Here is a 10460-nt window from a genome sequence, read left to right on the forward strand (position 1 = left end):
TACCACGGAAATTTTTTTCCTGCATGTCCAATCTTGTTAAGCGAGACAGATTTTGTCAGAAAAGCATGAAAACAAAGGGGGTATTTGAAAACAAACAGCCTGGAAAAAATGTAAATTTTTACATTTCAGGAAAGAGGAGTAGGGGGCTGTAGAGCAGGTTTCCCCGGGAACTCTACCTACATAGGGGAAGGCAGAGGGGGAGGGAGAGCCCCCGGAAACCTGTCTGCAGCAGATGGAGGCATGGGAATGAGCAGCGGGGATGGGAGCAGAGTCTGCTGCCAGCAGGCTGCACCTCTTTATAGCTACACAGGCAGGTGCCTGCCCACAGTAATCACTTCTGCTGTTAGGAGCTGCTGAGTGCAATCAATCTCCATACACTCGTGTACAAGCTCTAGTCATCACAAGGAGGAGACGACGCCAACACGACGCTGCCCCCGTCCCCTTTCCTGTACCCAGAAATTATTGCACAAGCCTCCAAAACCTGTGTGATCATCCTCAAACACACAGGAATGCTACGGGTGTTTGCTGCTTCCCTGCTTGATTGAAAGCCCCTTGGCTGCATCCAGGATTTACTTCCCAGCTTCTCCATGCCTATTCAAGGGCTAGGAGCTTGTCCATTTTTTAAATGTAAGCTAAGAGTTTCACTGAGGGATTTATCTCATGTAACTTCAGCCATCTGAAAAGCCAGAGGCCTTGTCTGTGGGTCTCTTGCTCAGCAGCAAAGCAGTGTGGGACCAGTCCCTGCCCCAGAGTCTGTCATGGCAGAGAGATCCTGTCCTTTCTTGGTCACATACAGTCACACCTCTGACTAGCATAGCAGCTCCAAAGTCCCCTCCTCCAGCCTCACCCGAAGACAAAGCCCATCCATCACTACACAAACTCATGTCTCAATTTCCTTCTGCTCCTGTGCTGCCCTCATCCTCTTTGTCCATTTCCTTCTGGGACCATTGTCAGCCCTGCCAGCCCTGATCTCATATTGTGAGCTCGATGCTCAATGAGGGTGAGTGAGCAGCACCTCACCAGAGCCAACACACCCCAGAAGATCATGATGTTACCCTGTGGTTATGCCTTGAGCCAGAGATCTTTCGTACATGACTGAAGTGCTGTCCTGCTCCAGTGGAGAATGAGGATGATCTTCCACCACCTTCCAGAAGGGCCCTGGACCTTCTCTTTTCATCCTGAAATTCCCCCATGTTTTCCACATCTCTAACACTGATCTCCCAAGTAATCACAGCAGGCTATTAAAACACATCTGAGAGACGAAGCTCCTGATAAAATAATGTGTGTTGCCACCCATGGAGTTTCATTGGGTTCATGTTTGGCTGAGGCACCGGCCCTTTCCCTTCTCAGACAGCACCCTCACAGTAGTGATGCTACCAGTACCCACACATCACTGAGCTGTTGCTCTCAGCCCAGCACCTTGGATCTCAGAAGCAATAGGCCACCCCACTGGCTGGCCACCTACGTGCAACACAAAGGTTTCCATTTCTTCCCCTGCTCTTACATCTACTGGATGCAGCTAAATGTTCACCAGGACCCTGCACTGCATCTCAGCAGCATCTCCTATGACTCTCGTAAGTGGACTCAGCCCCTTTCAGCACAAGGCTGCCCACGTGCATCATTCTCTTACGTGTGCCTTGACCCCAGTAGCACCGCTGAGAAGTTTGCTGGAAGCCTCTCCATGTGCTCAGGAGTGAAAGAGGAGGGAACTGGGGCGATTAGGACAAGCTCTTCAGGCACGTACGTGCCTACGTGTGTGTTTGTTTTCATCGCTCGAAGGGCAGGATGTTGCCTTATTCCTTTTTGCTTATCTCCCCATCTCCCTTCAGGACCTCCAAAGAAAACATAACCTCCTTTTGCAGAAAGGGGCTTGTTGCACGTTCAGAAGCATATGGAGGCTCTTCTGTCCCCACCCCCAGAACTCAGTGTGGCTCTGCCTGCGGGGCACCCGGGGTTACAGCGCTCCCCACGTAACCTGTCCCTCCCCTCCCCGTGCGAGGGCCCGCCCACAGCTGGTGTCCCCATGTCACCTGGTGGTAGGGTATATCTGGAGAAGAAAGGACACCTCGGGACCCCTTCTGCACAGACTGGAGGACAGGAGTTGAATGCCTTGCAAGAGGAGCCCTTGGCACTGTAAGTATTTCCCAGGAGCTCAAAGCGGTAAGGAGGGTGGCAGGGGGATGAAATAGGAACTGGCTGCAAAACACAGGGGAGAAAAAAGTCCTAGTAAAACCCTGTGGAGGAAAAAATCAAATATTTGTGCTTAGAGAGCATGAACAGACCCAGTAGCTAACAGAGGGAGTTGTGATTCTTGGATGGCCATTTTCTGTTACCTCCAGCATTAGGACAAGTGCTGCCCAGTGATTTATCTCCAAGCTCCCTGGCTGGGAGAGCAGCTCTGCCCTCCGCAGGGCCATTGGTTTTCTCATGCCAGGTACCCCTTGGGTCGGGAGCCCCTGGCAACCACCTGTCTTGTGTCCTCAGCTGGCTCAGCCTGTGTGTGAGCTGTGACAAGGGGCTCCTGAGGAGCAGTCAGGATAGGCAGCTGGTGTTTCCTACCCTGGTGCCCAGCTACACGTGCAGGACACATTGATGGGGAGTTTATGCTGTGTGACTGATGCTTTATCTCCAGCGTTACTGAATCCCTTCTTTCAACTGGGATAGTCTTTCTGATGATCCCCATCCGTGAAGCAGTTGTGGGAATATAGTTCTACTTGAAATGAATTTCTGTCTTTTAGACAGCATCCTCTTTCTTCTGTTCTTGGTCTTAAAACTGCTGCTAGAACAAAGGGTCTGAGGTCATGTGTAAAACACAGGATCTGAAAGGGCTGAACCTGCACCATCTTTTTCCACCACTATCATTAGCCAGCTCAAGCAACTGAGACTGAAGCTGTGAGACTCCTCCTCACAGGCATCTTGAACTGGATACAATATTCTGCCACAAAAGTCTGGCTGCATGGATGATACTAGTGGCTCTCATGAGGTCAAGAGCTGTGAACGCAAGAACTCCATCAAAAGGAATGTAAAAATGAGGGTATTTCCTCCTAGATACTGTCTTCTAGCATTTCACTGCACGGAGAGCCCCACCTCACAGGGGTTCTCTGTCTGACACCCCTGAGGCATAATGGAGATAAGCCTGCATGGACAAGTCTGCATTTTTAAAGGTTTTGGACAGGGCAGGATGAGATCCTACACTTAATGTATTTGAAGAAGGTCAAGTGAGGCATCTGCATTATCTGTCAGGGAAATTTTCCATAGACAGTCAGAGATTAAGGATGGGGCAGACTGAAGAGTCAGCATTTGTCAGTAGTATTCAAGCCTCTGTAAGTATGGCTTTTTAAGTTCAAAGAAAACCAAAAGAAGGATTATGAACCTGGCCAGCAACCCAGAGGTGGGATGTCTGATGCAAACAAGATAAGCCAATTACCACGTATTAGGTATAATTAGCATTTGCATGCAAGCAAAGCTCTTACCCAAGGGATTAAAGCCTGGACTGAGCAGAAGTGTTGTCAGGGACAATTAGGTAACACCTTATCAGAGGAGGGGGAAGAGGAAGTGCATGGAAGAATATCTTGCTCCTCAACAGCCTTTGGATCCACAGCCATCAGATCTCATCCAGGAACTGCATCCCAGTGTCAGCAGCAGCAGAAGAGCTCTGGCATCCCAGGAAGCACTGTGGGAGGCAGCATAGCCCAGAGATCTAAAGGAGACTCAGTCTCATCACCCATTTTCTGAGCCATCTGTTTGCTGTGGTACCAAGGACTACCCAAGTACCCAGGTATGGGGAAGTGAAAGGCTGGGAAATTTCCCCGGGAAGCTGCTGTGTTATTTTCCTTTGCATCTGAGATGCTGGAGTGCCTGCCCACCCATGTCTGGCTGCATGCAGGGGCAGCTGGTTCCTAGGGTGTGGGAACTGGGGCAGCTCCTGTGTTGTGGGGCAGGGCCCTCTCCAGCATGAATGGAGATATCTTGGTCTGCATGTGATGGCAAGCGAGTCCCATCAGCTTGATGGTGGCAGGGCAGCTTTATTCCTTCTGCAAGATGGGAGGCTGTTATGTGGCTTTGAGGTTGCTTTCCATCCTCTACCTTTTCATTTGGTGATGCATGGAGAGAATATGTAGAGGGAGGTTGGTAAGGAATAAGTTAGAATTGTGCCTTTCAGTTCCATTGAATATTCTTCCTTGAATTTATGCAGAACCTTTTTCCTACCAAATCCTGGGTTATCAAATAGCTGGTAGGTGGAGACAACTACTTCTGACTGAGGGAAAAAGAAACTTTAAGAACGGAGAACTAATGAGTCTTCCCATTAGCTTTTTCTCTATTATAAAGTGAAGGCCAGGGGCAAGAAACTAAGAGGAGTTGACCCTCAAATACATTTTTATGGTTAAGGTACCATGCTGCAGGCAGCAGAGATTGGTCATGTTTGGTGCCAGTCAAAAAGGCTGGAAATCTGTTAACCTGTTTGTTTCTTCTGTTGTACTTTTGGGAGTAGCTCTTAAGAGGGGTGCCAAAAATCTTGGCATGCCAGATGAACATGGTGTTTTGAAGTGGATGTGTCTTGTAGTTCAGGAGGGGTATCTGTCACTGACAGACATCCTACTGATGAGAACTGCACCTGCAGAGGCATAATGCTGTGCTTTGGGGCACTAGCAGACATGCCCTGGAACGGTTTTCCAATGCAAAGCATTTTGTTGTAGAGCAGTACCATCTGAATTCCTCTCTGGTCCTGAGTAACAGTGAGGCATCAAATTGTCTCTTGGGTTTGGAGACAAACTGCCTCCACCTCTCAGTTTGTCCCTAAAAAACTTTGAGTCAAAAGATTTTGTCGCTCATCCCAGCTGTGCAGTCCAGGTCATACTGATCACTGGACCTCCGTTCCCATTCTGCAAAAGGTGAAAGTGACAGGTTTGCCTGTCCTGCCACCATGCTGTGAGGGTAAGGCTGTAAACACTGGGCAATTGTTCAGGTGCTGCAGAGATGGCAGCCAAATAAGGAACTTCTACAATTTGAGCTGATCCCTCTGTTTGTGGGCACAGTGTGTGCTTAGGAAGCGTTGTGTTACAGGCAGGGGAATAGCATCTGTGCGTACTTCAGCTGCAGACACAACCATCTGCTGCTCCATTTGGAGCTGCTGGAGCCTGTCCAGTCTCCTGCTTGGGATGTTACAGCTGACACAGCCCAAGCGCAAGCGACGGAAGACCTAGCATGCCTCTAGGTGCTATCACTAGGATCCATCCTATTGCCTGCACAGATGGAAAGATGTCAGGGGTGAAGTATTCCCAGTCTACCACAGATAAGGAGACATGGCTCTTCTCCTTGCACTGATGTGGGAGTGACACAGGATTGCTTGGATGGTCTTTCTCCTTGCGTCTCAGGCTTTGATTTCCGGCACTCTGGCTATTTCAGGACTGTCAAAGACATGAACTGCCTTCAGACTAAGAAGAAAAAAAAAATACGCATCTTTGATGGCATTTATAGTTGAGATTAAATGTCCAGAGTGTTACTGCAGGAGATACTGGGAATTAGGCCGGAGCACTATGGTGACATAATGGGATTAGGCTTTAATACCAAATCCTGAAGTTAATTCCATCAGCAATCTTATCAGCCTGGCTGCACTGGGATGAACACCTGGAGACAGGGCTTATGTAAAGTTCATGGGGAAGAATGTGACTTCAAGGAGGGAAGAAAAACCTGGCAATTATTTATGTTCCATAAATGCAGTTGGTCAGACTATTCTAGCATACTAATTAGCACAAAATTTGAGGAAGAGCTGGAAGCTCCACCTTGAGCACTGCTGAGAGTTGCTGCTGTTCTCTCTGGGAAGTAAGCAAAGGGCTCTGAGTGCAGAAATTCTGCTCTCAAAGGCAGGAGAGAAGTGTCCCACACAAGAGTTTCTCCCTGATAACTATTTAGCCCCTGTGAAGTGGAGCTTGGCTCATGTGCAGTGCGGTGCAGAGGAGCTCAGTGCATGTAATACAATGCTCAAAAATACCAAAATGGACATATTCTGGGGAACATTACAGGCTTTGCTCTCCTAAATCCTGAGAAATTAACTTCAGTCTAAAAGAGTCTCCAGTGTTTTGCCTTCATCTTCTGTGTAATCCTTTACTTAAAGCTCTAGTGCTATTTCCCTTAAGGTTGGTATTTACAAACATGAGGCCCTTATTGCAACTGCACCCAGACTAAGGGCTGATTTGTTTCAGCATCTCAGTTCCATTAGTGTTCAACTGCTTAGGCACAACTATATTAACAGGTGACATATATCCTGATTCCCAAGGACCGGATATTTCTCTAAGTCCCAAGTAAATCTTTGTGGCTCCTAGGAGTCATCTCCTCAACCACCCCTTAGCTCAAGTGTTCTTTGTCTGGCATCTGAGGTCAAGCATGCAGAGTGAAAGGCATTGCTGTCTATCCCGCTTACTTTGTATGCATTACAATCTTTCTTTGTGTTTAATACCTTTATCTTTAATCCTGTCACAATTATCCTTTCCGTAATTCTGTCACCTGACTACTGATACCTAGAAATGATAAGCAGAGTGTTGTGTCACTCTGCAGCCCAGAGGCCAACTCCATCCTGGGCTGTACCAGAAGAAGTGTGGCCAGCAGAGAGAAGGGATTCTGCCCCTCTAGACTGCCCTGCCCAAGAATACTGCACCCAGCTCTGGTGCCCCCAGCACAAAAAAAGATGTGGACCTGTTAGAATGTATCCAGGGAAGAGCCACAAAAATGATCTAAGGGCTGGAGCACCTCTCTTATGATGACAGGCTGGGGGAGTTGGGGTTGCTCAGTCTGAAAAAGAGAAGGCTCCAGTGGGACCTCATAGTGCCCTTCCAGTACCTGAAGGGGCTACAGGAAAGCTGGGGAGGGGCTTTTTACAGCGGCTTGCAGTGAGAGGAAGAGAAGTGATGGTTTTAAGCTGAAAGAAGAGAGTTTAGATTTAGGTTAGAGATCAGGCATAAATTCTTCAGTGTAAGGGTGGTGAGACAGTGGAACAGGCTGCCCAGAGATGTTTTTGGGGCTTCATCCTTAGAGGTGTTCAGGGGCAGATGGGATGGGGCTCTGAGCAGCCTGTTCTAGTGAAAGGTGTCCCTGCCCATGCAGGGGAGTTGGAACTCAATGACTTTTAAGGTCCCTTCCAACTCGAAAAATTCTGTGATTCTGTGACTCATTAACAGTCCTTGCTGTTATCTTGCAGACAGAGGGATCTGAGAGAGTCGTGCACCTGCCACACACAGCAGCCCAGCCATGAGTGAGACCCCAGCCGCCAAACTCAATGCTACAGATGCTCCAGCTGGTCCCACTACACCACGCAAGGGGCCTCCCAAATTCAAGCAGAGGCAGACAAGGCAGTTCAAGAGCAAGCCTCCTAAAAAAGGAGTAAAAGGGTAAGGTCATTTTGGAAAGAAAATAAGTCATGGTAGTTGTGTGGCTCCCCACTGCTAAGCTGGGCTCCTGCAGTTCCATCTTCCCTTGGGCTGGGGGGCTTCCCCCTGCCCCTCGGTGCTGTTAGCTCTCCCACCTGGACTGCTCCCTCTCATTTGCTGCCTGCCCTGGCTGGAGGTGCAGAGTAGCTGCCCTCCCCTAGCTGATGCTGGCCCAAACTCACCCCTCCCCTGTTCTTTTCTCTCCTAGATTTGGAGACGACATCCCAGGCATGGAGGGACTGGGCACAGGTAAGAGCTGTAGGATGTTGTTGTTATGCCCTGCTTTAACCCAAATGCTTCAGCATGGGATAGGACTGTCTGGGGTGGTCTCCCTGTCTGTCCAGCCTCTCTGCAGCTCTCAGGGTTGCCAGAGAAGTCTAGTACACCCTCTGCAGGCTGCCATGGTCATGGTAATGCTAACATATGTTACGAGGCAGAAAGACTATGTAAGCATGCTTCAATTTCTGAATACTTTTATTTGGCTGCAAATTTCCTTGTTTGTCTTTGTTTTCTGCTAATACTCTGGTTAAGAATTTCAGCAGAATGAGGTTCTCAAAGAAATGCCAAATGCTAAGCTATTAATACCAAAAATCACAGACACTAAATCCCAGCTGGTTAAGTATTTGCATTATCACCAGAATCCTGATTTGAAGAATTGTATGTACCCATCTGGGATTGAGAAGCACGCACTGGATGAGTTGTAGCCAGTCAGAACTTCTTAGGTATCAGTAACAACTGCACCTGTCAATGAGTTACAGGTCCTGGATGTTGTAGACCAAATTATTCAGCATATGATTTAAGATTGCACATGTCTTCAAGGAAATCACAATTTGCCTAAGGCAGTACATTAAAAAAAAGGAGAAAACGTACAACCAAGATCAATGTTCACAACGGTCTACACAGTCTACAGGAAATGGTGATTTGCTTCTGTTTGCAGAGAAAGATGGCATAGGAGAAAATACACCAATCTGGTTAAGACTGGTAGGTAGTACCAGATTTGAAAAGCTCATCTGCCTATTTAACCTTCAAGTAGAGTCTCATTCTTGCTCTTCCCATCGCAAATGTTTTCTGAGTAAATCAGCCTTCCTATTAATACAAAGGAAATCCAAGAAGTGCAGTGACCAGAACCCATTTCTCATTCTCTCTCTTTTGCAGATATCACAGTGATTTGCCCATGGGAAGCTTTCAGCCATCTGGAACTGCACGAGCTGGCCCAGTTTGGGATCATCTAAGGTGCCAGCATCTCTGCGGGTGTCACCTGGTGACTCCACAGATCCCAGCATGGTCTTCATCACCTTTGACACTTATTTTTGGCCCTTACATCCATCTCCTCTTGGGCAGAGTGGGTTTGTAAGAGCTAGTTATGAGAAAGTCCTTTGCAGAATAATTTGGCAAAGAAGTTACTCAGGACCCTGAACAGATGTGATGAAACTACTTAAAAATGTCTTAATGCCTCCCTGTACCATATCCTGTTTTCTCTCACTGACATAGATCTTTATGTGTATGGAGATAAGGGGAGGATGTATTTGAACTTCTCCTCTGGTTAACCTTTCCCTTGGTTAGCTGAGATACTATGTACATGGTTGTGCATGTCTGTCCAGACCTAATTATATCATGCCCATTCTTTTTTCTTCCTTCCCTCCCTGACAGCTGTCTATATAAAGTTTCTGTAGGTATGTCCCCATGTTATCCAGGCCACCAATTAGTTGCTGACAGTCTACCTGTAGAGAATAGGATGTGAGTCACTAGTCAGGATAGTAGTGCATTTTTATATAGGAGGCGCTTTCCCATGAGTTCACCACAAGAAATCTGCTGCTAAGATTCACTTCATCAGCAAGAGGGGAAAAAAGGCTTGCAAATGCTGTCTCTGCTTTAATGCCCAACAGCTATGAGCCATGAGACTCTGGCTGCTCTACTGATGTTAAATGAAGATGTGTGTGTCTGAGATCAATAACTGAGTTAATTAATCCTACTATTCATTCCTTTTGTGCTCCTGAGTGGTTGCAATTCTAAAGCAGCAGCACTCCACATTGTGTTTCCTCTCCCCCATGGAAGTTCCCTGTGTCACACCTGTACTGTCCTCAGACTCATACATATTTACATAGCCATTTGGTCCCCATTATATGTTTGCTTGCTTACAGTCTGTCATCAGACAATGCCAGCAGTCTCACCGTATCTAGCAGAAGATGGTATTGCATTAGTTGCTCCCTATTCCCTGTATTTAGCATGAGGAAAGACTCCCTTCACAGACCCCTCCCCTCAGCAAGAAGTCTTTCCTCTCTTCACCCTCTGGCAACTTCAAGCTCTGGAGTTTGCCTGGACAAAGCAGGGAGTGGTGATTCCCCAGGGAGAGATAACAGCAGAGGAGGTGGGGAGGCAGGGGGAGGTTAGGATGTGTATATGCAGGCAAGCACAGAGTGAATACATTTAACCCTATTGATTTGTGTCTCCTGGTCACTGGCAGCCTGAGTGCTGGTGAGTGGGGAGGCACACACAATCACTTCAATGCTTGAGGAAGGCATCAAGATTGCCTACTGCCTTGGCATTAAGGAAGGGCTTTTGTTTTGTTTGGAGGCAAGGAGCAAGCTTTGTTGTAGCTACATAATATTCATAAGAGGAGACGGCATTTTTAATCATTGCCTCCAGCTTGACAAGCACCACTGCATAAGAACTGTCTCCCCCCAGCTCATTTTTCCTATGCTGAACATCATCATGGGAGGAAGGAGTGGTGGTGGAGAAGAGAGCAAATCCTACCTAAAAGATCGATCCCCACAAATAAATTATTGCTATAAATCCATGGCTGTGCTATAGTTATCTGCTACTGTTATTCCAGAAATAAACGCAAGCAGTTTTCATTTAAAATACAGCTTCAGCTGCAAAAGCTAAAGGAAATTCCTAAAAAAAAACCTGCTGGCAGTCCAGAGTACAGCTTTTATTATTCAGCACTCTTGCCAGCAGAAACAGCAGTAAAGCAACGAGCAGTTCAGAACCGCAGCACAATCACAGCGCAGGAGTCATGTACCATTTAGCTAATTG

General features: G+C 47.4%; 1 protein-coding gene across 1 annotated transcript; it reads left to right on the forward strand.

The window, feature by feature from the left end:
• The first annotated feature begins 2091 nt into the window (after positions 1 to 2091).
• On the forward strand, positions 2092 to 8817 carry PDE6H (phosphodiesterase 6H, cGMP-specific, cone, gamma). The gene is made up of 4 exons (XM_009999016.1): positions 2092 to 2133; positions 7196 to 7385; positions 7633 to 7673; positions 8580 to 8817. The coding sequence occupies exons 2-4, from the start codon at positions 7246 to 7248 to the stop codon at positions 8654 to 8656; spliced, it is 258 nt and encodes an 85-aa protein (XP_009997318.1). The 5' UTR covers positions 2092 to 2133; positions 7196 to 7245; the 3' UTR covers positions 8657 to 8817.
• The last annotated feature ends 1643 nt before the right edge of the window (positions 8818 to 10460 follow it).

This window comes from Chaetura pelagica, unplaced genomic scaffold (assembly GCF_000747805.2).
Source record: "Chaetura pelagica isolate M959 unplaced genomic scaffold, ChaPel_1.0 scaffold725, whole genome shotgun sequence".
Taxonomy (NCBI): domain Eukaryota; kingdom Metazoa; phylum Chordata; class Aves; order Apodiformes; family Apodidae; genus Chaetura; species Chaetura pelagica.